The sequence below is a fragment of the Oncorhynchus masou genome, unplaced genomic scaffold, assembly GCF_036934945.1.
Source record: "Oncorhynchus masou masou isolate Uvic2021 unplaced genomic scaffold, UVic_Omas_1.1 unplaced_scaffold_1465, whole genome shotgun sequence".
Taxonomy (NCBI): domain Eukaryota; kingdom Metazoa; phylum Chordata; class Actinopteri; order Salmoniformes; family Salmonidae; genus Oncorhynchus; species Oncorhynchus masou.
Genome location: NW_027004639.1, coordinates 102501 through 127859, shown reverse-complemented (window position 1 = coordinate 127859; position 25359 = coordinate 102501). Strand labels below are relative to the sequence as shown.

General features: G+C 46.3%; 1 protein-coding gene across 1 annotated transcript in view; it reads right to left on the bottom strand.

Moving 5' to 3' along the window:
* LOC135530946 (uncharacterized) overlaps window positions 1–25359 on the bottom strand; it is a 58086-nt gene that overhangs the window by 15175 nt on the left and 17552 nt on the right. The window contains exons 6-17 of the mRNA XM_064959112.1: window positions 10483–10718; window positions 8545–8632; window positions 6994–7137; window positions 6589–6791; window positions 4001–4125; window positions 2488–2606; window positions 1769–1945; window positions 1610–1641; window positions 1388–1485; window positions 1251–1270; window positions 1125–1146; window positions 956–983 (exon numbers count right to left, since the gene is read on the bottom strand). Coding sequence (XP_064815184.1) covers window positions 956–983; window positions 1125–1146; window positions 1251–1270; window positions 1388–1485; window positions 1610–1641; window positions 1769–1945; window positions 2488–2606; window positions 4001–4125; window positions 6589–6791; window positions 6994–7137; window positions 8545–8632; window positions 10483–10718 — 1292 coding nt within the window. The remainder of the gene's footprint in view (window positions 1–955; window positions 984–1124; window positions 1147–1250; window positions 1271–1387; window positions 1486–1609; window positions 1642–1768; window positions 1946–2487; window positions 2607–4000; window positions 4126–6588; window positions 6792–6993; window positions 7138–8544; window positions 8633–10482; window positions 10719–25359) is intronic.

Below are 25359 nucleotides of genomic sequence, written 5' to 3'. Positions count from 1 at the left end.
CTGGCCAAGATAGGCAGCACCAAGTCATTACAAAAAAAATTACAGACAGACAACATGAAAAAACATGATTTAACAATAGAGAGAGAAAGAGGAGGTAGGGTAATAACATTAAGGGAAATATTACGAAAGGTGTTTATGTGTCAGCCTACTAATTATACAAACAGGCCCGATTATATTTCAAAATTAAATTCACTAGTCTATACTTTTAACTTTTTAGGCCGCATTGGCTGCACCAGAATCGCGTGTTCTCTTCTGCTTTATCATGGTTTGAACGATGTGCGTAATTCCAGTCCGTATAATACAATACAGTACAGTAATACAGTTCACACTCAAAAAGATTAGCCTACTGGAGCTAGTTTCATTTATTTACCCAACAGAGCATATAGCTAGCTACAGCTAGGGGCTTTTGTGTTTTTCTGTCGTGCGTAATGTGAAGTAGTCTATATCATATCAGCTATATATTGGATAATGGCACAATCATTTTGACATTTTGGGGCTCATTAAATGTCATTAATGTAGGGCTCCTAAAATGTATTTAATATATATCAGGCTCAGGTAGCATCAAGTTTACATTTTCATTCTGATCAAAGCTCTAATAAAAATTCAGACATATTTATTCGTTTTATAATGCTTCTGAATGACACTTCCGGTTTTTGGCAGGAAATACCGGGTCCCCCGGGAGAAAATTGATTTATTCTCAGGATGGAACGTTTGTAAAATACCGGAAAATATTCAACCTAGTATGTACAGTAGCCGACTAGCTATAATGTTAGCTAAGCATTAGCACACCTAGCATTAGCACGTTAGCACTAGAACAACAGCACCTAGCATTAGCACACCTAGCATTAGCACGTTAGCACTAGAACAACAGCACCTAGCATTAGCACACCTAGCATTAGCACGTTAGCACTAGAACAACAGCACCGAGCACAAATGTAATGTGATGTATCCATACCTGTTGACTCCAGCACAGACTCTGGTATCTGTAGATGGTCACAGATGAAAGAGATTAGTATGTTTCTTGTCATTTATTTGTTTCAGACAAATGCACAGAACATCTGTATCTTATTACCCGATAGCACTGTTAAATACAGATATGTAAATATATATGCAAATAAACTTACAATTAAATGGTGTTGATGGGCACTGAAAATTAAACAGTTATTTAAATTACAATTGTGATCTTTTGAAATTACAACATGAATCTTTTCCTAGAGTATTTAAATGTATTCAATATATTTTCTGCTTACCTGTTCATCCAATCCACAACCTGACCAAACAAACAAACAAACACATGTGGTAAACAACAGGGTATGATGGGAAATATTTGTGAGGATATATTTAGACCATCAACAACATGAAGGCTTGATGAAAAGATTCGACTGACCTTCTGGAGCGGTCTGCATCAGGTTGTCTATGTTGGCCCAGACGACTGGCTCCATCTCTGGAGGTACAGACGATACGGCCTGGTACAGACGCTCAAAGCTGAGACAGACACAATGGAGAAGTTAACATAATTAACCACTGCATTTCACCGAATAGAGGTTCCCAACATTGCTTTGTGTTTCAAAGAGGCAGAGCTTCAGTTCTCCCATGTCGTCTAACTTACATGATTTTGTACGATTTGCAGGGCATCGTTGTCTGAAACAAAACGTTATGAAAGAGTTTAATTGTAATGGTGAAAAATGTGTTTTCAGGTTGTCGTATCCTGCCTCAACATGTTGGGCTGCATTGATAGGCTCATTGTTGACCAGTAGAGCTGTGTTACCTCCGCAGACAGCCTCATGAGGTGGTACAGGAACTCAGGGAGTCTCCTCTCCTTTGGTGACTTAGACAGGAAGTCAAACACTGTGTTGATGATGACATCTTTCCCTGGAAGACCAGGAAGAGGCAACACCACCAGCTCTGCTGTCTGCTTTGGAGAGAGAACCTCCAGGGCTGACAACTGGAAGGAGAGGAGACAAGAAGGTTATTAAACATTAGATTCAGTTTCTCTATCAAATGTTAGAAACATAACAATTGCTGATATGGTGACTCAATATAATCACTGAATACATAATTATCCAAATATCTATGTACTGTATAATCATGGACCGAATAGTGAAGGAAAAGCAGCCAACAAGTGCTCAGCCTATGTGGGAACTCCTTCAAGACGGTTGGAAAAGCATTCCAGGTGAAGCTGGTTGAGAGAATGTCAAGAGTGTGCAAAGCTGTCATCAAGGCAAAGGGTGGCTACTTTGAAGAATCTCAAATATAAAACATATTTTGATTTCTTTAACACTTTTTTTGGTTTCTACATGATTCCATATGTGTTATTTAATCGTTTTGATGTCTTTACTATTATTCTACAATGTAGAAAATAGTAAAAATAAAGAAAAACCCTTGAATGAGTAGGTGTGTCCAAAATTTTGACCGGTCGTGTATATACAGTATAAACATGGTGGTGCAGTCGGCCGACATTGAAACGTACATGACTCTCATACTTACAGCAGAGAAATTAGCATTTAGATCATAGAAATCCCTCAGAGGAGCGAATGCAGAGAATCCACCAAAGTTCTTGATCAGCCAGTCTGCACTGCTACTGGCTGAAGAGATGCACTGTGGGTCTGAGGATGGAAACAGTGAAGGGATCATATCAGTATATCAGAGACCATTTGAGGGTTATAATGATTTATGTTTCATTTAATAGTAATAATCAATATGCAGTGGGACTGCCGACTGCTGAAGATCACATGACAAAGAGTCTGAAGTTTGCCACCATAGAGTTGTATAGAGATCGCAACGTTGTATCTGTGAGCACACGGGCAGCGCCATTGAGGCCATCTCCATTTTGAAGTAGTCTATTTTTTATTGTATTACTTCTATGCGTTGGTAAACAAACTGAAAGGGTTTATACTTTATCTAACCCTTATTTTACCAGGTAAAGTTGACTAAGAACACGTTCAGATTTACAGCAACAACCTGGGGAATAGTTACAGGGGAGAAGAAGGGGGGATGAATGAACCAATTAGGAGCTGGGGATGATTAGGTGGCCATGATGGTATGAGGGCCAGATTGGGAATTTAGTCAGGACACCTGGGTTAATACCCCCTACTTTTACAATAAGCGCCATGGGATATTTTAGTGGCCACAGAGAGTCAGGACACCCATTTAACATCCCATCTGAAAGACGGCTCCCTACACAGGGCAATGTCCCCAAACACTGCCCTGGGGCATTGGGATATTTTTTTAGACCAGAGGAAAGAGTGGCTCCTACTGGCCCTCCAACACCACATCCAGCAGCATCTGGTCTCCCATTCAGGGACCAACCAGGAACGACCCTGCTTAGCTTCAGTGGCCAAGCCAGCAGTGGGATGCAGGGTGTGTTGTTTGAACAGGTATAAAGTCAAGGTTGGTCATTTATTGGCCACCTGCAGTTGTGTGGAATGTCTTATGTGATCCCTCCTTAACCTATAGGATGTCCCACCCAGTTGACTACTTCAAAATGGTGAAAGTCATCAACGTTGCTGCCCGTACTAAAACTGTATTTTGGGCAATAGAGTCCTCTATGCAACTCTATGCTTGCCACATGCAACTGAGGAAGTGATATGTCCCAATTTATATTTAAGCAATAAGGCATGTGGGTGTTGTGGTATATGGCCAATATACCACGGCTAAGGGCTGTTCTTAGGAACAACACTTCGCGGAGTACAGCCATCAGCCGTGGTATATTAGCTATATACCACAACCCCCCCCGAGGTACTTTATTGCTATTATAAACTTATATTTAAGCAATAACGCATGTGGGTGTTGTGGTATATAGCCACTTTACCACGGCTAAGGGCTGTTCTTAGGCACAGAGCATTGCGGATTACAGCCATTAGCCGTGGTATATTAGCTATATACCACAACCCCCCCCGAGGTACTTTATTGCTATTATAAACTGTTTACCAACGTAAATAAAGCAGTACAAATACGTGGTTTTTTTTGACCTGGAGAACTGATCAATCAGAACTCTGACCTGAGGAGTTGTGATTCAACAGGAAGGGCAACAGGAACTGTTTGTAGATCATGTGACCCTGCATTTCATACATCTGCTCGTCCTCCTGGTCCATCAGCTTCATTTGTTCACTCAGCTCCTCCACACTGTGGAACCATAGATATAGTATTAGTAGTGTTACTCACAGGGCTTGGATGTTTTAGTGTTAGGTTAGGTTTAGTGTTACTCACAGGGCTTGGATGTTTTAGTGTTAGGTTAGGTTTAGTGTTACTCACAGGGCTTGGATGTTTTAGTGTTAGGTTAGGTTTAGTGTTACTCACAGGGCTTGGATGTTTTAGTGTTAGGTTAGGTTTAGTGTTACTCACAGGGCTTGGATGTTTTAGTGTTAGGTTAGGTTTAGTGTTACTCACAGGGCTTGGATGTTTTAGTGTTAGGTTAGGTTTAGTGTTACTCACAGGGCTTGGATGTTTTAGTGTTAGGTTAGGTTTAGTGTTACTCACAGGGCTTGGATGTTTTAGTGTTAGGTTAGGTTTAGTGTTACTCACAGGGCTTGGATGTTTTAGTGTTAGGTTAGGTTTAGTGTTACTCACAGGGCTTGGATGTTTTAGTGTTAGGTTAGGTTTAGTGTTACTCACAGGGCTTGGATGTTTTAGTGTTAGGTTAGGTTTAGTGTTACTCACAGGGCTTGGATGTTTTAGTGTTAGGTTAGGTTTAGTGTTACTCACAGGGCTTGGATGTTTTAGTGTTAGGTTAGGTTTAGTGTTACTCACAGGGCTTGGATGTTTTAGTGTTAGGTTAGGTTTAGTGTTACTCACAGGGCTTGGTAGATGTATTAGTGTTAGGTTAGGTTTAGTGTTACTCACAGGGCTTGGTAGATGCTTTAGTGTTGAGTTAGGTTAGGTTTAGTGTTACTCACAGGGCTTGGTAGATGTTTTAGTGTTAGGTTAGGTTTAGTGTTACTCACAGGGCTTGGTAGATGTATTAGATGTATTATTGTTAGGTTAGGTTAGGTTTAGTGTTACTCATAGGGCTTGGTAGATGTTTTAGTGTTAGGTTATGTTAGGTTTAGTGTTACTCACAGGGCTTGGTAGATGTATTATTGTTAGGTTAGGTTAGGTTTAGTGTTACTCACAGGGCTTGGTAGATGTATTATTGTTAGGTTATGTTAGGTTTAGTGTTACTCATAGGGCTTGGTAGATGTATTATTGTTAGGTTAGGTTAGGTTTAGTGTTACTCACAGGGCTTGGTAGATGTTTTAGTGTTAGGTTAGGTTTAGTGTTACTCACAGAGCTTGGTAGATGTATTATTGTTAGGTTAGGTTAGGTTTAGTGTTACTCACAGGGCTTGGTAGATGTTTTAGTGTTAGGTTAGGTTTAGTGTTACTCACAGGGCTTGGTAGATGTATTATTGTTAGGTTAGGTTTAGTGTTACTCACAGGGCTTGGTAGATGTATTAGTGTTAGGTTAGGTTTAGTGTTACTCACAGGGCTTGGTAGATGTATTATTGTTAGGTTAGGTTAGGTTTAGTGTTACTCACAGGGCTTGGTAGATGTTTTAGTGTTAGGTTAGGTTTAGTGTTACTCACAGGGCTTGGTAGATGTATTATTGTTAGGTTAGGTTTAGTGTTACTCACAGGGCTTGGTAGATGTATTATTGTTAGGTTAGGTTTAGTGTTACTCACAGGGCTTGGTAGATGTATTATTGTTAGGTTAGGTTTAGTGTTACTCACAGGGCTTGGTAGATGTATTAGGTTGTTAGGTTAGGTTTAGTGTTACTCACAGGGCTTGGTAGATGTATTATTGTTAGGTTAGGTTTAGTGTTACTCACAGGGCTTGGTAGATGTATTATTGTTAGGTTAGGTTTAGTGTTACTCACAGAGCTTGGTAGATGTATTAGTGTTAGGTTAGGTTTAGTGTTACTCACAGGGCTTGGTAGATGTTTTAGTGTTAGGTTAGGTTAGGTTTAGTGTTACTCACAGGGCTTGGTAGATGTATTATTGTTAGGTTAGGTTTAGTGTTACTCACAGGGCTTGGTAGATGTATTATTGTTAGGTTAGGTTTAGTGTTACTCACAGGGCTTGGTAGATGTTTTAGTGTTAGGTTAGGTTTAGTGTTACTCACAGAGCTTGGTAGATGTATTAGTGTTAGGTTAGGTTTAGTGTTACTCACAGGGCTTGGTAGATGTTTTAGTGTTAGGTTATGTTTAGTGTTACTCACAGGGCTTGGTAGACGTTTTAGTGTTAGGTTAGGTTTAGTGTTACTCACAGGGCTTGGTAGATGTTTTAGTGTTAGGTTTAGTGTTACTCACAGGGCTTGGTAGATGTATTAGTGTTAGGTTAGGTTTAGTGTTACTCACAGGGCTTGGTAGATGCTTTAGTGCTGAGTTAGGTTAGGTTTAGTGTTACTCACAGGGCTTGGTAGATGTATTAGTGTTAGGTTAGGTTTAGTGTTACTCACGGGGCTTGGTAGATGTATTATTGTTAGGTTAGGTTAGGTTTAGTGTTACTCACAGGGCTTGGTAGATGTATTAGTGTTAGGTTAGGTTTAGTGTTACTCACAGGGCTTGGTAGATGTATTATTGTTGGGTTGTGTTAGGTTTAGTGTTACTCACAGGGCTTGGTAGACGGGGCAGGTGAAGTTCTTGGTGCTGAGGCAGGAGAGAAGGCTGGGGGGGACGGAGGGAAGCAGGGGCTTCAGTTTGATCTGGAACCAGAGCCTGATGAAGTCTGGATCGTTGAGATTCTCCTGGGTCAGAGCCGGGGAGTCTGCCTGGCCAAACACCTCCTGGAAGTGGTGCTTCACCTCACTGAAGTTCTGCATGGGGAAGATAAAATATTAAACATTTTCTAATTCATTTTGTGGGATCAGCAGCATAACTCTACAGTGTACATATTATGGTCAATTACCATTTAAGTTATAATTAATTCCACACTTATTAACATTCTGTCCAAATGTTTAAGACCTCAAATATGATCTAATGTCCAAATAAGTCCCCTAATGATTGGTTGAGGCTTACCGCGGCGGAGAACTTCTGGACCAATGAGTTGAGCCGCCCGGTCAGCTCCACGACCAGACGCATAACAGTCTCCTCGGACAACGTCAAGTTGCTACGGGCAACACAGTGCAGGACGCGCGCCACTTTCTCCACAGCATTGGTCAACTAGAGCAAGAGAGAGGGAGAGATGGAAAGTTTGTATTATTCTCATAATTATTATTTGTTGTAATTGCTGTTAATAGTATTAGCGCTATTAACGTGATCCTTATTATTCCATTATTAATGTCTTATTTGACCATCGTTGATAGATTAGATAAATGGGTTTATTAGTCACATAGACAGGGCAGCAGATGTAATCGCAGGGTACAGTGAAAATCTTATACTCCGAGCTCCAACAATGCCAGGTCAAAAAATGTTTCACTTTGACAATGTAAGTGTTTTTCACTCTTCCACGTCAACAAAGTATGTTGAATTTAAAAAAAAAAGGAATTTAATTGAAAGAGATCACACGAGAACGAGATGTTGCGAGGTTGTCACGACATGTAGTCACCAGTAGGTGTCTCTGTACTCCTCTAATTCTACCTATATCAGTCAGAGACCTACTATTATTGAAGCGAGAGAATCCTCGGTATCAAACATACTAATATAATATATATATAATATAACAGCTATCGCCATAGCGATTTTGGCCGTATTCCAGCATGATTTTTATTAATTTATTTTTATTTAACTCGGCAAGTCAGTTAAGAAATTTTTGTTTTGTTTACAATGATAACGTTGCAGACGCAGGTCAGATCTCACAACACCTAGATAGGTGTTAAACGTATCAGCTAACCCCATCATATGATATAGTGATGTGATGCCGAACTGCTCTGTCGATTTGGCCGTGGTACGCCCTCATTGTAAATAAGAATTTGTTCTTAACTGATTCGCCTAGTTAAATTAAGGTTACATTTTATAAAAATCTCTATATTTTTTAAAAGATGCAATCCAACAACTGTAATGTAGTCGGCCTGGAATGTAACTGTCATGATATATAGATGACATTAACTATAGATGACATGAACTATAGATGACATGAACTATAGATGACATGAACTATGGATGACATGAACTATAGATGACATGATATATAGATGACATGATATATAGATGACATGATATATAGATGACATGATATATAGATGGCATGAACGATAGATGTCATGATATATAGATGACATGAACTATAGATGACATGATATATATGATATATAGATGACATGATATATAGATGTCATGATATATAGATGACATGAACTATAGATGACATGAACTATAGATTACATGAACTATAGATGACATGAACTATAGATGACATGATATATAGATGACATGAACTATAGATGACATGATATATAGATGGCATGAACGATAGATGTCATGATATATAGATGACATGAACTATAGATGACATGATATATATGATATATAGATGACATGATATATAGATGTCATGATATATAGATGTCATGATATATAGATGACATGAACTATAGATGACATGAACTATAGATGGCTGTAGCTACTCACCCCACATGACTTCTCCTCTAGGGTGATGCTACATATGTCCTGGGGCATATTGTCATTGTCCATGCTGTCCATGTCTGAGTTCAGGTAGCTACGGAGACATAGCAGAGACAATTAACATAGAACACAACACAGATCGCCCGTAATGGTCAGTAAATATCACGATCAGTGACTTTCTTGCATCAGCTATGGTACTATGTTTGGTACTAGCTACATCTGTCAGTATGGTACTAGCTACATCTGGGAGTATGGTACTATGTTTGGTACTAGCTACATCTGGGAGTATGGTACTAGCTACATCTGGGAGTATGGTACTATGTTTGGTACTAGCTACATCTGGGAGTATGGTTCTAGCTATATCTGGGAGTATGGTACTATGTTTGGTACTAGCTACATCTGGGAGTATGGTTCTAGCTACATCTGGGAGTATGGTACTATGTTTGGTACTAGCTACATCTGGGAGTATGGTACTATGTTTGGTACTAGCTACATCTGGGAGTATGGTACTATGTTTGGTTCTAGCTACATCTGGGAGTATGGTACTATGTTTGGTACTAGCTACATCTGGGAGTATGGTACTAGCTACATCTGGGAGTATGGTACTATGTTTGGTTCTAGCTACATCTGGGAGTATGGTACTATGTTTGGTACCAGCTACATCTGGGAGTATGGTACTATGTTTGGTACCAGCTACATCTGGGAGTATGGTACTATGTTTGGTACTAGCTACATCTGGGAGTATGGTACTATGCTTGGTACTAGCTACATCTGGGAGTATGGTACTATGTTTGGTTCTAGCTACATCTGGGAGTATGGTACTATGCTTGGTACTAGCTACATCTGGGAGTATGGTACTATGTTTGGTACTAGCTACATCTGGGAGTATGGTACTATGCTTGGTACTAGCTACATCTGGGAGTATGGTACTATGTTTGGTTCTAGATACATCTGGGAGTATGGTACTAGCTACATCTGGGAGTATGGTACTATGTTTGGTTCTAGCTACATCTGGGAGTATGGTACTATGTTTGGTACCAGCTACATCTGGGAGTATGGTACTATGTTTGGTACTAGCTACATCTGGGAGTATGGTACTAGCTACATCTGGGAGTATGGTACTATGTTTGGTTCTAGCTACATCTGGGAGTATGGTACTATGTTTGGTACCAGCTACATCTGGGAGTATGGTACTATGTTTGGTACTAGCTACATCTGGGAGTATGGTACTATGTTTGGTTCTAGCTACATCTGGGAGTATGGTACTATGTTTGGTTCTAGCTACATCTGGGAGTATGGTACTATGTTTGGTACTAGCTACATCTGGGAGTATGGTACTATATTTGGTACTAGCTACATCTGGGAGTATGGTTTTATGTTAGCTTCATCTGTCAGCATGTTTGACACTATAATTGGGACTATTTGCCTCTTAAATGTTATTTATTTTACCCTTATTTTACCAGGTAAGTTGACTTAGAACACATTCTCATTTACAGCAAAAACCTAGGGAATAGTTACACGGGAGGGGGGGGGGGTGAATGAGCCAATTGTAAACTGGGGATGATTAGGTGACCGTGATGATATGAGGGTCAGATTGAGTACCTACTATTATGCTGGTGTGGCCGATGTGAAACGGCTAGCTAGTTAGCAACGGTGCGCGCTAATTGTATTACAGTCGGTGACGTCACTCGCTCTGAGACCGAGAAGTAGTGGTTCCCCCTTGCTCTGCAAGGGCAGCGGCTTCTGTGGCGCGATGGGTAATGACGCTTCGTGTGTGACTGTTGTCTGTGAGCAGAGGGTCCCTGGTTCCAGCCCGTGTCGGGGCGAGGAGAGGGACGGGAGCGATACTGTCACACCGGGTCTTTTGGCTCTACGTTTGAGACCACAAATGTTTCTGTCTTTACTGCTGTATTTGTCAGTGTCTTTAGTGAACATTTTACTCACAACACTTTGTGGAAAACGGCCTTGAGGCTGCCAGGTATGTGCGTCTGGTCGGTGGGCAGGACACGGCGGAGAACTGGCACCACTACATGGTCATACCAGTCCTCTACGTCCAAAATGTCCTCCGTCCAGTCTTCTGGCTCGTCTTCCTGGGACCTGTAGTTCCCGGCCAGCTCGGCCAGAGTCCAGTTCAACACAACCTGAGTTAGAGTGGTGCTTCTGATCTCAGACAGGGGCTTCTGTGGAGGGGGAAGACGGACGGGGTTAGAGAGAGAGACAGGTTTATCTGTGGAGGGGGAAGACGGACGGGGTTAGAGAGAGAGACAGGTTTATCTGTGGAGGGGGAAGACAGACGGGGTTAGAGAGAGAGACAGGTTAATCTGTGGAGGGGGAAGACAGGCGGGGTTAGAGAGAGACAGGTTAATCTGTGGAGGGGGATGACAGGCGGGGTTAGAGAGAGAGACAGGTTAATCTGTGGAGGGGCTGAGAGACAGGTTTATCTGTGGAGGGGGAAGACAGGCGGGGTTAGAGAGAGAGACAGGTTTATCTGTGGAGGGGGAAGACAGGCGGGGTTAGAGAGAGAGACAGGTTTATCTGTGGAGGGGGAAGACAGACGGGGTTAGAGAGAGACAGGTTTATCTGTGGAGGGGGATGACAGGCGGGGTTAGAGAGAGACAGGTTTATCTGTGGAGGGGGAAGACAGACGGGGTTAGAGAGAGAGACAGGTTTATCTGTGGAGGGGGAAGACAGATGGGGTTAGAGAGAGAGACAGTTTTATCTGTGGAGGGGGAAGACAGACAGGGTTAGAGAGAGAGACAGGGGCTTCTGTGGAGGGGGAAGACAGGTGGGGTTAGAGAGAGACAGGTTTATCTGTGGAGGGGGAAGACAGGCGGGGTTAGAGAGACAGACAGGTTTATCTGTGCAGGGGGAAGACAGACGGGGTTAGAGAGAGACAGGTTTATCTGTGGAGGGGGAAGACAGATGGGGTTAGAGAGAGACAGGTTTATCTGTGGAGGGGGAAGACAGGCGGGGTTAGAGAGAGAGACAGGTTTATCTGTGGAGGGGGAAGACAGACGGGGTTAGAGAGAGAGACAGGTTTATCTGTGGAGGGGGAAGACAGGCGGGGTTAGAGAGAGAGACAGGTTTATCTGTGCAGGGGGAAGACAGATGGGGTTAGAGAGAGAGACAGGTTTATCTGTGGAGGGGGAAGACAGGCGGGGTTAGAGAGAGACAGGTTTATCTGTGGAGGGGGAAGACAGATGGGGTTAGAGAGAGAGACAGGTTTATCTGTGGAGGGGCTGAGAGACAGGTGAGACAGACAGGTGAGACAGGGCCTCAGTAGGAGGCAGTGAGGAATGGTAAAGACAGGGCCAATAGAAGGCAGTGAGGAATGGTAAAGACAGGGCCAATAGAAGGCAGTGAGGAATGGTAAAGACAGGGCCAATAGAAGGCAGTGAGGAATGGTAAAGACAGGGCCAATAGAAGGCAGTGAGGAATGGTAAAGACAGGGCCAATAGAAGGCAGTGAGGAATGGTAAAGACAGGGCCAGTAGAAGGCAGTGAGGAATGGTAGACAGGGCCAATAGAAGGCAGTGAGGAATGGTAGACAGGGCCAGTAGAAGGCAGTGAGGAATGGTAGACAGGGCCAATAGAAGGCAGTGAGGAATGGTAGACAGGGCCAATAGAAGGCAGTGAGGAATGGTAAAGACAGGGCCAATAGAAGGCAGTGAGGAATGGTAAAGACAGGGCCAATAGAAGGCAGTGAGGAATGGTAAAGACAGGGCCAGTAGAAGGCAGTGAGGAATGGTAAAGACAGGGCCAGTAGAAGGCAGTGAGGAATGGTAAAGACAGGGCCAATAGAAGGCAGTGAGGAATGGTAAAGACAGGGCCAATAGAAGGCAGTGAGGAATGGTAAAGACAGGGCCAATAGAAGGCAGTGAGGAATGGTAAAGACAGGGCCAGTAGAAGGCAGTGAGGAATGGTAAAGACAGGGCCAGTAGAAGGCAGTGAGGAATGGTAAAGACAGGGCCAGTAGAAGGCAGTGAGGAATGGTAAAGACAGGGCCAATAGAAGGCAGTGAGGAATGGTAAAGACAGGGCCAGTAGAAGGCAGTGAGGAATGGTAAAGCCAGGGCCAATAGAAGGCAGTGAGGAATGGTAAAGACAGGGCCAATAGAAGGCAGTGAGGAATGGTAAAGACAGGGCCAGTAGAAGGCAGTGAGGAATGGTAAAGACAGGGCCAGTAGAAGGCAGTGAGGAATGGTAAAGACAGGGCCAGTAGAAGGCAGTAAGGAATGGTAAAGACAGGGCCAATAGAAGGCAGTGAGGAATGGTAAAGACAGGGCCAGTAGAAGGCAGTGAGGAATGGTAAAGACAGGGCCAATAGAAGGCAGTGAGGAATGGTAAAGACAGGGCCAGTAGAAGGCAGTGAGGAATGGTAAAGACATGGCCAATAGAAGGCAGTGAGGAATGGTAAAGACAGGGCCAGTAGAAGGCAGTGAGGAATGGTAAAGACAGGGCCAATAGAAGGCAGTGAGGCATGGTAAAGACAGGGCCAGTAGAAGGCAGTGAGGAATGGTAAAGACAGGGCCAATAGAAGGCAGTGAGGAATGGTAAAGACAGGGCCAGTAGAAGGCAGTGAGGAATGGTAAAGACAGGGCCAATAGAAGGCAGTGAGGAATGGTAAAGACAGGGCCAGTAGAAGGCAGTGAGGAATGGTAAAGACAGGGCCAGTAGAAGGCAGTGAGGAATGGTAAAGACAGGGCCAGTAGAAGGCAGTGAGGAATGGTAAAGACAGGGCCAGTAGAAGGCAGTGAGGAATGGTAAAGACAGGGCCAATAGAAGACAGTGAGGAATGGTAAAGACAGGGCCAGTAGAAGGCAGTGAGGAATGGTAAAGACAGGGCCAATAGAAGGCAGTGAGGAATGGTAAAGACAGGGCCAATAGAAGGCAGTGAGGAATGGTAAAGACAGGGCCAGTAGAAGGCAGTGAGGAATGGTAAAGACAGGGCCAATAGAAGGCAGTGAGGAATGGTAAAGACAGGGCCAATAGAAGGCAGTGAGGAATGGTAAAGACAGGGCCAATAGAAGGCAGTGAGGAATGGTAAAGACAGGGCCAGTAGAAGGCAGTGAGGAATGGTAAAGACAGGGCCAGTAGAAGGCAGTGAGGAATGGTAAAGACAGGGCCAGTAGAAGGCAGTGAGGAATGGTAAAGACAGGGCCAGTAGAAGGCAGTGAGGAGTGGTAAAGACAGGGCCAGTAGAAGGCAGTGAGGAATGGTAAAGACAGGGCCAATAGAAGGCAGTGAGGAATGGTAAAGACAGGGCCAATAGAAGGCAGTGAGGAATGGTAAAGACAGGGCCAGTAGAAGGCAGTGAGGAATGGTAAAGACAGGGCCAATAGAAGGCAGTGAGGAATGGTAAAGACAGGGCCAATAGAAGGCAGTGAGGAATGGTAAAGACAGGGCCAGTAGAAGGCAGTGAGGAATGGTAAAGACAGGGCCAATAGAAGGCAGTGAGGAATGGTAAAGACAGGGCCAATAGAAGGCAGTGAGGAATGGTAAAGACAGGGCCAATAGAAGGCAGTGAGGAATGGTAGACAGGGCCAGTAGAAGGCAGTGAGGAATGGTAAAGACAGGGCCAGTAGAAGGCAGTGAGGAATGGTAAAGACAGGGCCTATAGAAGGCAGTGAGGAATGGTAAATACAGGGCCAATAGAAGGCAGTGAGGAATGGTAAAGACAGGGCCAGTAGAAGGCAGTGAGGAATGGTAAAGACAGGGCCAATAGAAGGCAGTGAGGAATGGTAAAGACAGGGCCAGTAGAAGGCAGTGAGGAATGGTAAAGACAGGGCCAGTAGAAGGCAGTGAGGAATGGTAAAGACAGGGCCAATAGAAGGCAGTGAGGAATGGTAAAGACAGGGCCAATAGAAGGCAGTGAGGAATGGTAAAGACATGGCCAGTAGAAGGCAGTGAGGAATGGTAAAGACAGGGCCAATAGAAGGCAGTGAGGCATGGTAAAGACAGGGCCAGTAGAAGGCAGTGAGGAATGGTAAAGACAGGGCCAATAGAAGGCAGTGAGGAATGGTAAAGACAGGGCCAGTAGAAGGCAGTGAGGAATGGTAAAGACAGGGCCAATAGAAGGCAGTGAGGAATGGTAAAGACAGGGCCAGTAGAAGGCAGTGAGGAATGGTAAAGACAGGGCCAGTAGAAGGCAGTGAGGAATGGTAAAGCCAGGGCCAGTAGAAGGCAGTGAGGAATGGTAAAGACAGGGCCAATAGAAGGCAGTGAGGAATGGTAAAGACAGGGCCAGTAGAAGGCAGTGAGGAATGGTAAAGACAGGGCCAATAGAAGGCAGTGAGGAATGGTAAAGACAGGGCCAATAGAAGGCAGTGAGGAATGGTAAAGACAGGGCCAATAGAAGGCAGTGAGGAATGGTAAAGACAGGGCCAGTAGAAGGCAGTGAGGAATGGTAAAGACAGGGCCAGTAGAAGGCAGTGAGGAATGGTAAAGACAGGGCCAGTAGAAGGCAGTGAGGAATGGTAAAGACAGGGCCAATAGAAGGCAGTGAGGAATGGTAAAGACAGGGCCAGTAGAAGGCAGTGAGGAATGGTAAAGACAGGGCCAATAGAAGGCAGTGAGGAATGGTAAAGACAGGGCCAGTAGAAGGCAGTGAGGAATGGTAAAGACATGGCCAATAGAAGGCAGTGAGGAATGGTAAAGACAGGGCCAGTAGAAGGCAGTGAGGAATGGTAAAGACAGGGCCAATAGAAGGCAGTGAGGCATGGTAAAGACAGGGCCAGTAGAAGGCAGTGAGGAATGGTAAAGACAGGGCCAATAGAAGGCAGTGAGGAATGGTAAAGACAGGGCCAGTAGAAGGCAGTGAGGAATGGTAAAGACAGGGCCAATAGAAGGCAGTGAGGAATGGTAAAGACAGGGCCAGTAGAAGGCAGTGAGGAATGGTAAAGACAGGGCCAGTAGAAGGCAGTGAGGAATGGTAAAGACAGGGCCAGTAGAAGGCAGTGAGGAATGGTAAAGACAGGGCCAGTAGAAGGCAGTGAGGAATAGAAGGCAGTGAGGAATGGTAAAGACAGGGCCAGTAGAAGGCAGTGAGGAATGGTAAAGACAGGGCCAATAGAAGGCAGTGAGGAATGGTAAAGACAGGGCCAATAGAAGGCAGTGAGGAATGGTAAAGACAGGGCCAGTAGAAGGCAGTGAGGAATGGTAAAGACAGGGCCAATAGAAGGCAGTGAGGAATGGTAAAGACAGGGCCAATAGAAGGCAGTGAGGAATGGTAAAGACAGGGCCAATAGAAGGCAGTGAGGAATGGTAAAGACAGGGCCAGTAGAAGAAGCAGTGAGGAATGGTAAAGACAGGGCCAGTAGAAGGCAGTGAGGAATGGTAAAGACAGGGCCAGTAGAAGGCAGTGAGGAATGGTAAAGACAGGGCCAGTAGAAGGCAGTGAGGAGTGGTAAAGACAGGGCCAGTAGAAGGCAGTGAGGAATGGTAAAGACAGGGCCAATAGAAGGCAGTGAGGAATGGTAAAGACAGGGCCAATAGAAGGCAGTGAGGAATGGTAAAGACAGGTTCAGTAGAAGGCAGTGAGGAATGGTAAAGACAGGGCCAATAGAAGGCAGTGAGGAATGGTAAAGACAGGGCCAATAGAAGGCAGTGAGGAATGGTAAAAACAGGGCCAGTAGAAGGCAGTGAGGAATGGTAAAGACAGGGCCAATAGAAGGCAGTGAGGAATGGTAAAGACAGGGCCAATAGAAGGCAGTGAGGAATGGTAAAGACAGGGCCAATAGAAGGCAGTGAGGAATGGTAAAGACAGGGCCAGTAGAAGGCAGTGAGGAATGGTAAAGACAGGGCCAGTAGAAGGCAGTGAGGAATGGTAAAGACAGGGCCATAGAAGGCAGTGAGGAATGGTAAAGACAGGGCCAATAGAAGGCAGTGAGGAATGGTAAAGACAGGGCCAGTAGAAGGCAGTGAGGAATGGTAAAGACAGGGCCAATAGAAGGCAGTGAGGAATGGTAAAGACAGGGCCAGTAGAAGGCAGTGAGGAATGGTAAAGACAGGGCCAGTAGAAGGCAGTGAGGAATGGTAAAGACAGGGCCAATAGAAGGCAGTGAGGAATGGTAAAGACAGGGCCAGTAGAAGGCAGTGAGGAATGGTAAAGACAGGGCCAGTAGAAGGCAGTGAGGAATGGTAAAGACAGGGCCAATAGAAGGCAGTGAGGAATGGTAAAGACAGGGCCAATAGAAGGCAGTGAGGAATGGTAAAGACAGGGCCAATAGAAGGCAGTGAGGAATGGTAAAGACAGGGCCAATAGAAGGCAGTGAGGAATGGTAAAGACAGACAGGGCCAATAGAAGGCAGTGAGGAATGGTAAAGACAGGGCCAGTAGAAGGCAGTGAGGAATGGTAAAGACAGGGCCAATAGAAGGCAGTGAGGAATGGTAAAGACAGGGCCAGTAGAAGGCAGTGAGGAATGGTAAAGACAGGGCCAGTAGAAGGCAGTGAGGAATGGTAAAGACAGGGCCAGTAGAAGGCAGTGAGGAATGGTAAAGACAGGGCCAGTAGAAGGCAGTGAGGAATGGTAAAGACAGGGCCAATAGAAGGCAGTGAGGAATGGTAAAGACAGGGCCAGTAGAAGGCAGTGAGGAATGGTAAAGACAGGGCCAATAGAAGGCAGTGAGGAATGGTAAAGACAGGGCCAATAGAAGGCAGTGAGGAATGGTAAAGACAGGGCCAGTAGAAGGCAGTGAGGAATGGTAAAGACAGGGCCAATAGAAGGCAGTGAGGAATGGTAAAGACAGGGCCAATAGAAGGCAGTGAGGAATGGTAAAGACAGGGCCAGTAGAAGGCAGTGAGGAATGGTAAAGACAGGGCCAATAGAAGGCAGTGAGGAATGGTAAAGACAGGGCCAATAGAAGGCAGTGAGGAATGGTAAAGACAGGGCCAATAGAAGGCAGTGAGGAATGGTAAAGACAGGGCCAGTAGAAGGCAGTGAGGAATGGTAAAGACAGGGCCAGTAGAAGGCAGTGAGGAATGGTAAAGACAGGGCCAGTAGAAGGCAGTGAGGAATGGTAAAGACAGGGCCAATAGAAGGCAGTGAGGAATGGTAAAGACAGGGCCAGTAGAAGGCAGTGAGGAATGGTAAAGACAGGGCCAGTAGAAGGCAGTGAGGAATGGTAAAGACAGGGCCAGTAGAAGGCAGTGAGGAATGGTAAAGACAGGGCCAGTAGAAGGCAGTGAGGAATGGTAAAGACAGGGCCAATAGAAGGCAGTGAGGAATGGTAAAGACAGGGCCAGTAGAAGGCAGTGAGGAATGGTAAAGACAGGGCCAATAGAAGGCAGTGAGGAATGGTAAAGACAGGGCCAATAGAAGGCAGTGAGGAATGGTAAAGACAGGGCCAGTAGAAGGCAGTGAGGAATGGTAAAGACAGGGCCAATAGAAGGCAGTGAGGAATGGTAAAGACAGGGCCAATAGAAGGCAGTGAGGAATGGTAAAGACAGGGCCAATAGAAGGCAGTGAGGAATGGTAAAGACAGGGCCAGTAGAAGGCAGTGAGGAATGGTAAAGACAGGGCCAGTAGAAGGCAGTGAGGAATGGTAAAGACAGGGCCAGTAGAAGGCAGTGAGGAATGGTAAAGACAGGGCCAGTAGAAGGCAGTGAGGAATGGTAAAGACAGGGCCAGTAGAAGGCAGTGAGGAATGGTAAAGACAGGGCCAGTAGAAGGCAGTGAGGAATGGTAAAGACAGGGCCAATAGAAGGCAGTGAGGAATGGTAAAGACAGGGCCAATAGAAGGCAGTGAGGAATGGTAAAGACAGGGCCAGTAGAAGGCAGTGAGGAATGGTAAAGACAGGGCCAATAGAAGGCAGTGAGGAATGGTAAAGACAGGGCCAATAGAAGGCAGTGAGGAATGGTAAAGACAGGGCCAGTAGAAGGCAGTGAGGAATGGTAAAGACAGGGCCAATAGAAGGCAGTGAGGAATGGTAAAGACAGGGCCAATAGAAGGCAGTGAGGAATGGTAAAGACAGGGCCAATAGAAGGCAGTGAGGAATGGTAAAGACAGGGCCAGTAGAAGGCAGTGAGGAATGGTAAAGACAGGGCCAGTAGAAGGCAGTGAGGAATGGTAAAGACAGGGCCAATAGAAGGCAGTGAGGAATGGTAAAGACAGGGCCAATAGAAGGCAGTGAGGAATGGTAAAGACAGGGCCAGTAGAAGGCAGTGAGGAATGGTAAAGACAGGGCCAATAGAAGGCAGTGAGGAATGGTAAAGACAGGGCCAGTAGAAGGCAGTGAGGAATGGTAAAGACAGGGCCAGTAGAAGGCAGTGAGGAATGGTAAAGACAGGGCCAATAGAAGGCAGTGAGGAATGGTAAAGACAGGGCCAGTAGAAGGCAGTGAGGAATGGTAAAGACAGGGCCAGTAGAAGGCAGTGAGGAATGGTAAAGACAGGGCCAAAGGCAGTAGAAGGCAGTGAGGAATGGTAAAGACAGGGCCAGAAGGCAGTAGAAGGCAGTGAGGAATGGTAAAGACAGGGCCAATAGAAGGCAGTGAGGAATGGTAAAGACAGGGCCAATAGAAGGCAGTGAGGAATGGTAAAGACAGGGCCAATAGAAGGCAGACAGAGGAATGGTAAAGACAGGGCCAGTAGAAGGCAGTGAGGAATGGTAAAGACAGGGCCAATAGAAGGCAGTGAGGAATGGTAAAGACAGGGCCAATAGAAGGCAGTGAGGAATGGTAAAGACAGGGCCAATAGAAGGCAGTGAGGAATGGTAAAGACAGGGCCAATAGAAGGCAGTGAGGAATGGTAAAGACAGGGCCAGTAGAAGGCAGTGAGGAATGGTAAAGACAGGGCCAGTAGAAGGCAGTGAGGAATGGTAAAGACAGGGCCAGTAGAAGGCAGTGAGGAATGGTAAAGACAGGGCCAATAGAAGGCAGTGAGGAATGGTAAAGACAGGGCCAATAGAAGGCAGTGAGGAATGGTAAAGACAGGGCCAGTAGAAGGCAGTGAGGAATGGTAAAGACAGGGCCAGTAGAAGGCAGTGAGGAATGGTAAAGACAGGGCCAATAGAAGGCAGTGAGGAATGGTAAAGACAGGGCCAATAGAAGGCAGTGAGGAATGGTAAAGACAGGGCCAGTAGAAGGCAGTGAGGAATGGTAAAGACAGGGCCAATAGAAGGCAGTGAGGAATGGTAAAGACAGGGCCAATAGAAGGCAGTGAGGAATGGTAAAGACAGGGCCAGTAGAAGGCAGTGAGGAATGGTAAAGACAGGGCCAATAGAAGGCAGTGAGGAATGGTAAAGACAGGGCCAATAGAAGGCAGTGAGGAATGGTAAAGACAGGGCCAATAGAAGGCAGTGAGGAATGGTAAAGACAGGGCCAGTAGAAGGCAGTGAGGAATGGTAAAGACAGGGCCAATAGAAGGCAGTGAGGAATGGTAAAGACAGGGCCAATAGAAGGCAGTGAGGAATGGTAAAGACAGGGCCAATAGAAGGCAGTGAGGAATGGTAAAGACAGGGCCAATAGAAGGCAGTGAGGAATGGTAAAGACAGGGCCAGTAGAAGGCAGTGAGGAATGGTAAAGACAGGGCCAATAGAAGGCAGTGAGGAATGGTAAAGACAGGGCCAGTAGAAGGCAGTGAGGAATGGTAAAGACAGGGCCAATAGAAGGCAGTGAGGAATGGTAAAGACAGGGCCAATAGAAGGCAGTGAGGAATGGTAAAGACAGGGCCAGTAGAAGGCAGTGAGGAATGGTAAAGACAGGGCCAGTAGAAGGCAGTGAGGAATGGTAAAGACAGGGCCAATAGAAGGCAGTGAGGAATGGTAAAGACAGGGCCAATAGAAGGCAGTGAGGAATGGTAAAGACAGGGCCAGTAGAAGGCAGTGAGGAATGGTAAAGACAGGGCCAATAGAAGGCAGTGAGGAATGGTAAAGACAGGGCCAGTAGAAGGCAGTGAGGAATGGTAAAGACAGGGCCAGTAGAAGGCAGTGAGGAATGGTAAAGACAGGGCCAATAGAAGGCAGTGAGGAATGGTAAAGACAGGGCCAGTAGAAGGCAGTGAGGAATGGTAAAGACAGGGCCAGTAGAAGGCAGTGAGGAATGGTAAAGACAGGGCCAATAGAAGGCAGTGAGGAATGGTAAAGACAGGGCCAATAGAAGGCAGTGAGGAATGGTAAAGACAGGGCCAATAGAAGGCAGTGAGGAATGGTAAAGACAGGGCCAATAGAAGGCAGTGAGGAATGGTAAAGACAGGGCCAATAGAAGGCAGTGAGGAATGGTAAAGACAGGGCCAGTAGAAGGCAGTGAGGAATGGTAAAGACAGGGCCAATAGAAGGCAGTGAGGAATGGTAAAGACAGGGCCAGTAGAAGGCAGTGAGGAATGGTAAAGACAGGGCCAGTAGAAGGCAGTGAGGAATGGTAAAGACAGGGCCAATAGAAGGCAGTGAGGAATGGTAAAGACAGGGCCAATAGAAGGCAGTGAGGAATGGTAAAGACAGGGCCAATAGAAGGCAGTGAGGAATGGTAAAGACAGGGCCAGTAGAAGGCAGTGAGGAATGGTAAAGACAGGGCCAGTAGAAGGCAGTGAGGAATGGTAAAGACAGGGCCAGTAGAAGGCAGTGAGGAATGGTAAAGACAGGGCCAATAGAAGGCAGTGAGGAATGGTAAAGACAGGGCCAATAGAAGGCAGTGAGGAATGGTAAAGACAGGGCCAGTAGAAGGCAGTGAGGAATGGTAAAGACAGGGCCAGTAGAAGGCAGTGAGGAATGAGTAAAGACAGGGCCAATAGAAGGCAGTGAGGAATGGTAAAGACAGGGCCAGTAGAAGGCAGTGAGGAATGGTAAAGACAGGGCCAGTAGAAGGCAGTGAGGAATGGTAAAGACAGGGCCAGTAGAAGGCAGTGAGGAATGGTAAAGACAGGGCCAATAGAAGGCAGTGAGGAATGGTAAAGACAGGGCCAGTAGAAGGCAGTGAGGAATGGTAAAGACAGGGCCAGTAGAAGGCAGTGAGGAATGGTAAAGACAGGGCCAGTAGAAGGCAGTGAGGAATGGTAAAGACAGGGCCAATAGAAGGCAGTGAGGAATGGTAAAGACAGGGCCAATAGAAGGCAGTGAGGAATGGTAAAGACAGGGCCAATAGAAGGCAGTGAGGAATGGTAAAGACAGGGCCAGTAGAAGGCAGTGAGGAATGGTAAAGACAGGGCCAATAGAAGGCAGTGAGGAATGGTAAAGACAGGGCCATAGAAGGCAGTGAGAAGGCAGTGAGGAATGGTAAAGACAGGGCCAATAGAAGGCAGTGAGGAATGGTAAAGACAGGGCCAATAGAAGGCAGTGAGGAATGGTAAAGACAGGGCCAGTGAAGGCAAGGAATGGTAAAGACAGGGCCAGGGCCAGTAGAAGGCAGTGAGGAATGGTAAAGACAGGGCCAATAGAAGGCAGTGAGGAATGGTAAAGACAGGGCCAGTAGAAGGCAGTGAGGAATGGTAAAGACAGGGCCAGTAGAAGGCAGGAGGAATGGTAAAGACAGGGCCAATGAAGTAAAGACAGGGCCAGTAGAAGGCAGTGAGGAATGGTAAAGACAGGGCCAGTAGAAGGCAGTGAGGAATGGTAAAGACAGGGCCAGTAGAAGGCAGTGAGGAATGGTAAAGACAGGGCCAATAGAAGGCAGTGAGGAATGGTAAAGACAGGGCCAATAGAAGGCAGTGAGGAATGGTAAAGACAGGGCCAGTAGAAGGCAGTGAGGAATGGTAAAGACAGGGCCAATAGAAGGCAGTGAGGAATGGTAAAGACAGGGCCAATAGAAGGCAGTGAGGAATGGTAAAGACAGGGCCAGTAGAAGGCAGTGAGGAATGGTAAAGACAGGGCCAGTAGAAGGCAGTGAGGAATGGTAAAGACAGGGCCAGTAGAAGGCAGTGAGGAATGGTAAAGACAGGGCCAATAGAAGGCAGTGAGGAATGGTAAAGACAGGGCCAATAGAAGGCAGTGAGGAATGGTAAAGAAAGACAGGGCAGGAGCCAGGGCCAGAAGGCAGTGAGGAATGGTAAAGACAGGGCCAGTAGAAGGCAGTGAGGAATGGTAAAGACAGGGCCAATAGAAGGCAGTGAGGAATGGTAAAGACAGGGCCAGTAGAAGGCAGTGAGGAATGGTAAAGACAGGGCCAGTAGAAGGCAGTGAGGAATGGTAAAGACAGGGCCAGTAGAAGGCAGTGAGGAATGGTAAAGACAGGGCCAATAGAAGGCAGTGAGGAATGGTAAAGACAGGGCCAGTAGAAGGCAGTGAGGAATGGTAAAGACAGGGCCAGTAGAAGGCAGTGAGGAATGGTAAAGACAGGGCCAGTAGAAGGCAGTGAGGAATGGTAAAGACAGGGCCAATAGAAGGCAGTGAGGAATGGTAAAGACAGGGCCAATAGAAGGCAGTGAGGAATGGTAAAGACAGGGCCAGTAGAAGGCAGTGAGGAATGGTAAAGACAGGGCCAGTAGAAGGCAGTGAGGAATGGTAAAGACAGGGCCAATAGAAGGCAGTGAGGAATGGTAAAGACAGGGCCAATAGAAGGCAGTGAGGAATGGTAAAGACAGGGCCAATAGAAGGCAGTGAGGAATGGTAAAGACAGGGCCAGTAGAAGGCAGTGAGGAATGGTAAAGACAGGGCCAGTAGAAGGCAGTGAGGAATGGTAAAGACAGGGCCAATAGAAGGCAGTGAGGAATGGTAAAGACAGGGCCAGTAGAAGGCAGTGAGGAATGGTAAAGACAGGGCCAGTAGAAGGCAGTGAGGAATGGTAAAGACAGGGCCAGTAGAAGGCAGTGAGGAATGGTAAAGACAGGGCCAGAAGGCAGAGGAATGGCAGTGAGGAATGGTAAAGACAGGGCCATTAGAAGGCAGTGAGGAATGGTAAAGACAGGGCCAGTAGAAGGCAGTGAGGAATGGTAAAGACAGGGCCAGTGAGGAATAGAAGGCAGTGAGGAATGGTAAAGACAGGGCCAATAGAAGGCAGTGAGGAATGGTAAAGACAGGGCCAATAGAAGGCAGTGAGGAATGGTAATGAGTAAAGACAGGGCCAATAGAAGGCAGTGAGGAATGGTAAAGACAGGGCCAATAGAAGGCAGTGAGGAATGGTAAAGACAGGGCCAGTAGAAGGCAGTGAGGAATGGTAAAGACAGGGCCAGTAGAAGGCAGTGAGGAATGGTAAAGACAGGGCCAGTAGAAGGCAGTGAGGAATGGTAAAGACAGGGCCAGTAGAAGGCAGTGAGGAATGGTAAAGACAGGGCCAGTAGAAGGCAGTGAGGAATGGTAAAGACAGGGCCAGTAGAAGGCAGTGAGGAATGGTAAAGACAGGGCCAATAGAAGGCAGTGAGGAATGGTAAAGACAGGGCCAATAGAAGGCAGTGAGGAATGGTAAAGACAGGGCCAATAGAAGGCAGTGAGGAATGGTAAAGACAGGGCCAGTAGAAGGCAGTGAGGAATGGTAAAGACAGGGCCAATAGAAGGCAGTGAGGAATGGTAAAGACAGGGCCAGTAGAAGGCAGTGAGGAATGGTAAAGACAGGGCCAGTAGAAGGCAGTGAGGAATGGTAAAGACAGGGCCAATAGAAGGCAGTGAGGAATGGTAAAGACAGGGCCAATAGAAGGCAGTGAGGAATGGTAAAGACAGGGCCAGTAGAAGGCAGTGAGGAATGGTAAAGACAGGGCCAATAGAAGGCAGTGAGGAATGGTAAAGACAGGGCCAATAGAAGGCAGTGAGGAATGGTAAAGACAGGGCCAATAGAAGGCAGTGAGGAATGGTAAATGAAAGACAGGGCCAGTAGAAGGCAGTGAGGAATGGTAAAGACAGGGCCAATAGAAGGCAGTGAGGAATGGTAAAGACAGGGCCAGTAGAAGGCAGTGAGGAATGGTAAAGACAGGGCCAATAGAAGGCAGTGAGGAATGGTAAAGACAGGGCCAGTAGAAGGCAGTGAGGAATGGTAAAGACAGGGCCAGTAGAAGGCAGTGAGGAATGGTAAAGACAGACAGGAGGAATGGTAAAGACAGGGCCAAGAAGGCAGTGAGGAATGGTAAAGACAGGGCCAATAGAAGGCAGTGAGGAATGGTAAAGACAGGGCCAGTAGAAGGCAGTGAGGAATGGTAAAGACAGGGCCAGTAGAAGGCAGTGAGGAATGGTAAAGACAGGGCCAGTAGAAGGCAGTGAGGAATGGTAAAGACAGGGCCAGTAGAAGGCAGTGAGGAATGGTAAAGACAGGGCCAGTAGAAGGCAGTGAGGAATGGTAAAGACAGGGCCAATAGAAGGCAGTGAGGAATGGTAAAGACAGGGCCAGTAGAAGGCAGTGAGGAATGGTAAAGACAGGGCCAGTAGAAGGCAGTGAGGAATGGTAAAGACAGGGCCAGTAGAAGGCAGTGAGGAATGGTAAAGACAGGGCCAGTAGAAGGCAGTGAGGAATGGTAAAGACAGGGCCAGTAGAAGGCAGTGAGGAATGGTAAAGACAGGGCCAGTAGAAGGCAGTGAGGAATGGTAAAGACAGGGCCAATAGAAGGCAGGGCCAGTGAGGAAGGAATGGTAAAGACAGGGCCAGTAGAAGGCAGTGAGGAATGGTAAAGACAGGGCCAGTAGAAGGCAGTGAGGAATGGTAAAGACAGGGCCAGTAGAAGGCAGTGAGGAATGGTAAAGACAGGGCCAGTAGAAGGCAGTGAGGAATGGTAAAGACAGGGCCAATAGAAGGCAGTGAGGAATGGTAAAGACAGGGCCAATAGAAGGCAGTGAGGAATGGTAAAGACAGGGCCAGTAGAAGGCAGTGAGGAATGGTAAAGACAGGGCCAGTAGAAGGCAGTGAGGAATGGTAAAGACAGGGCCAATAGAAGGCAGTGAGGAATGGTAAAGACAGGGCCAATAGAAGG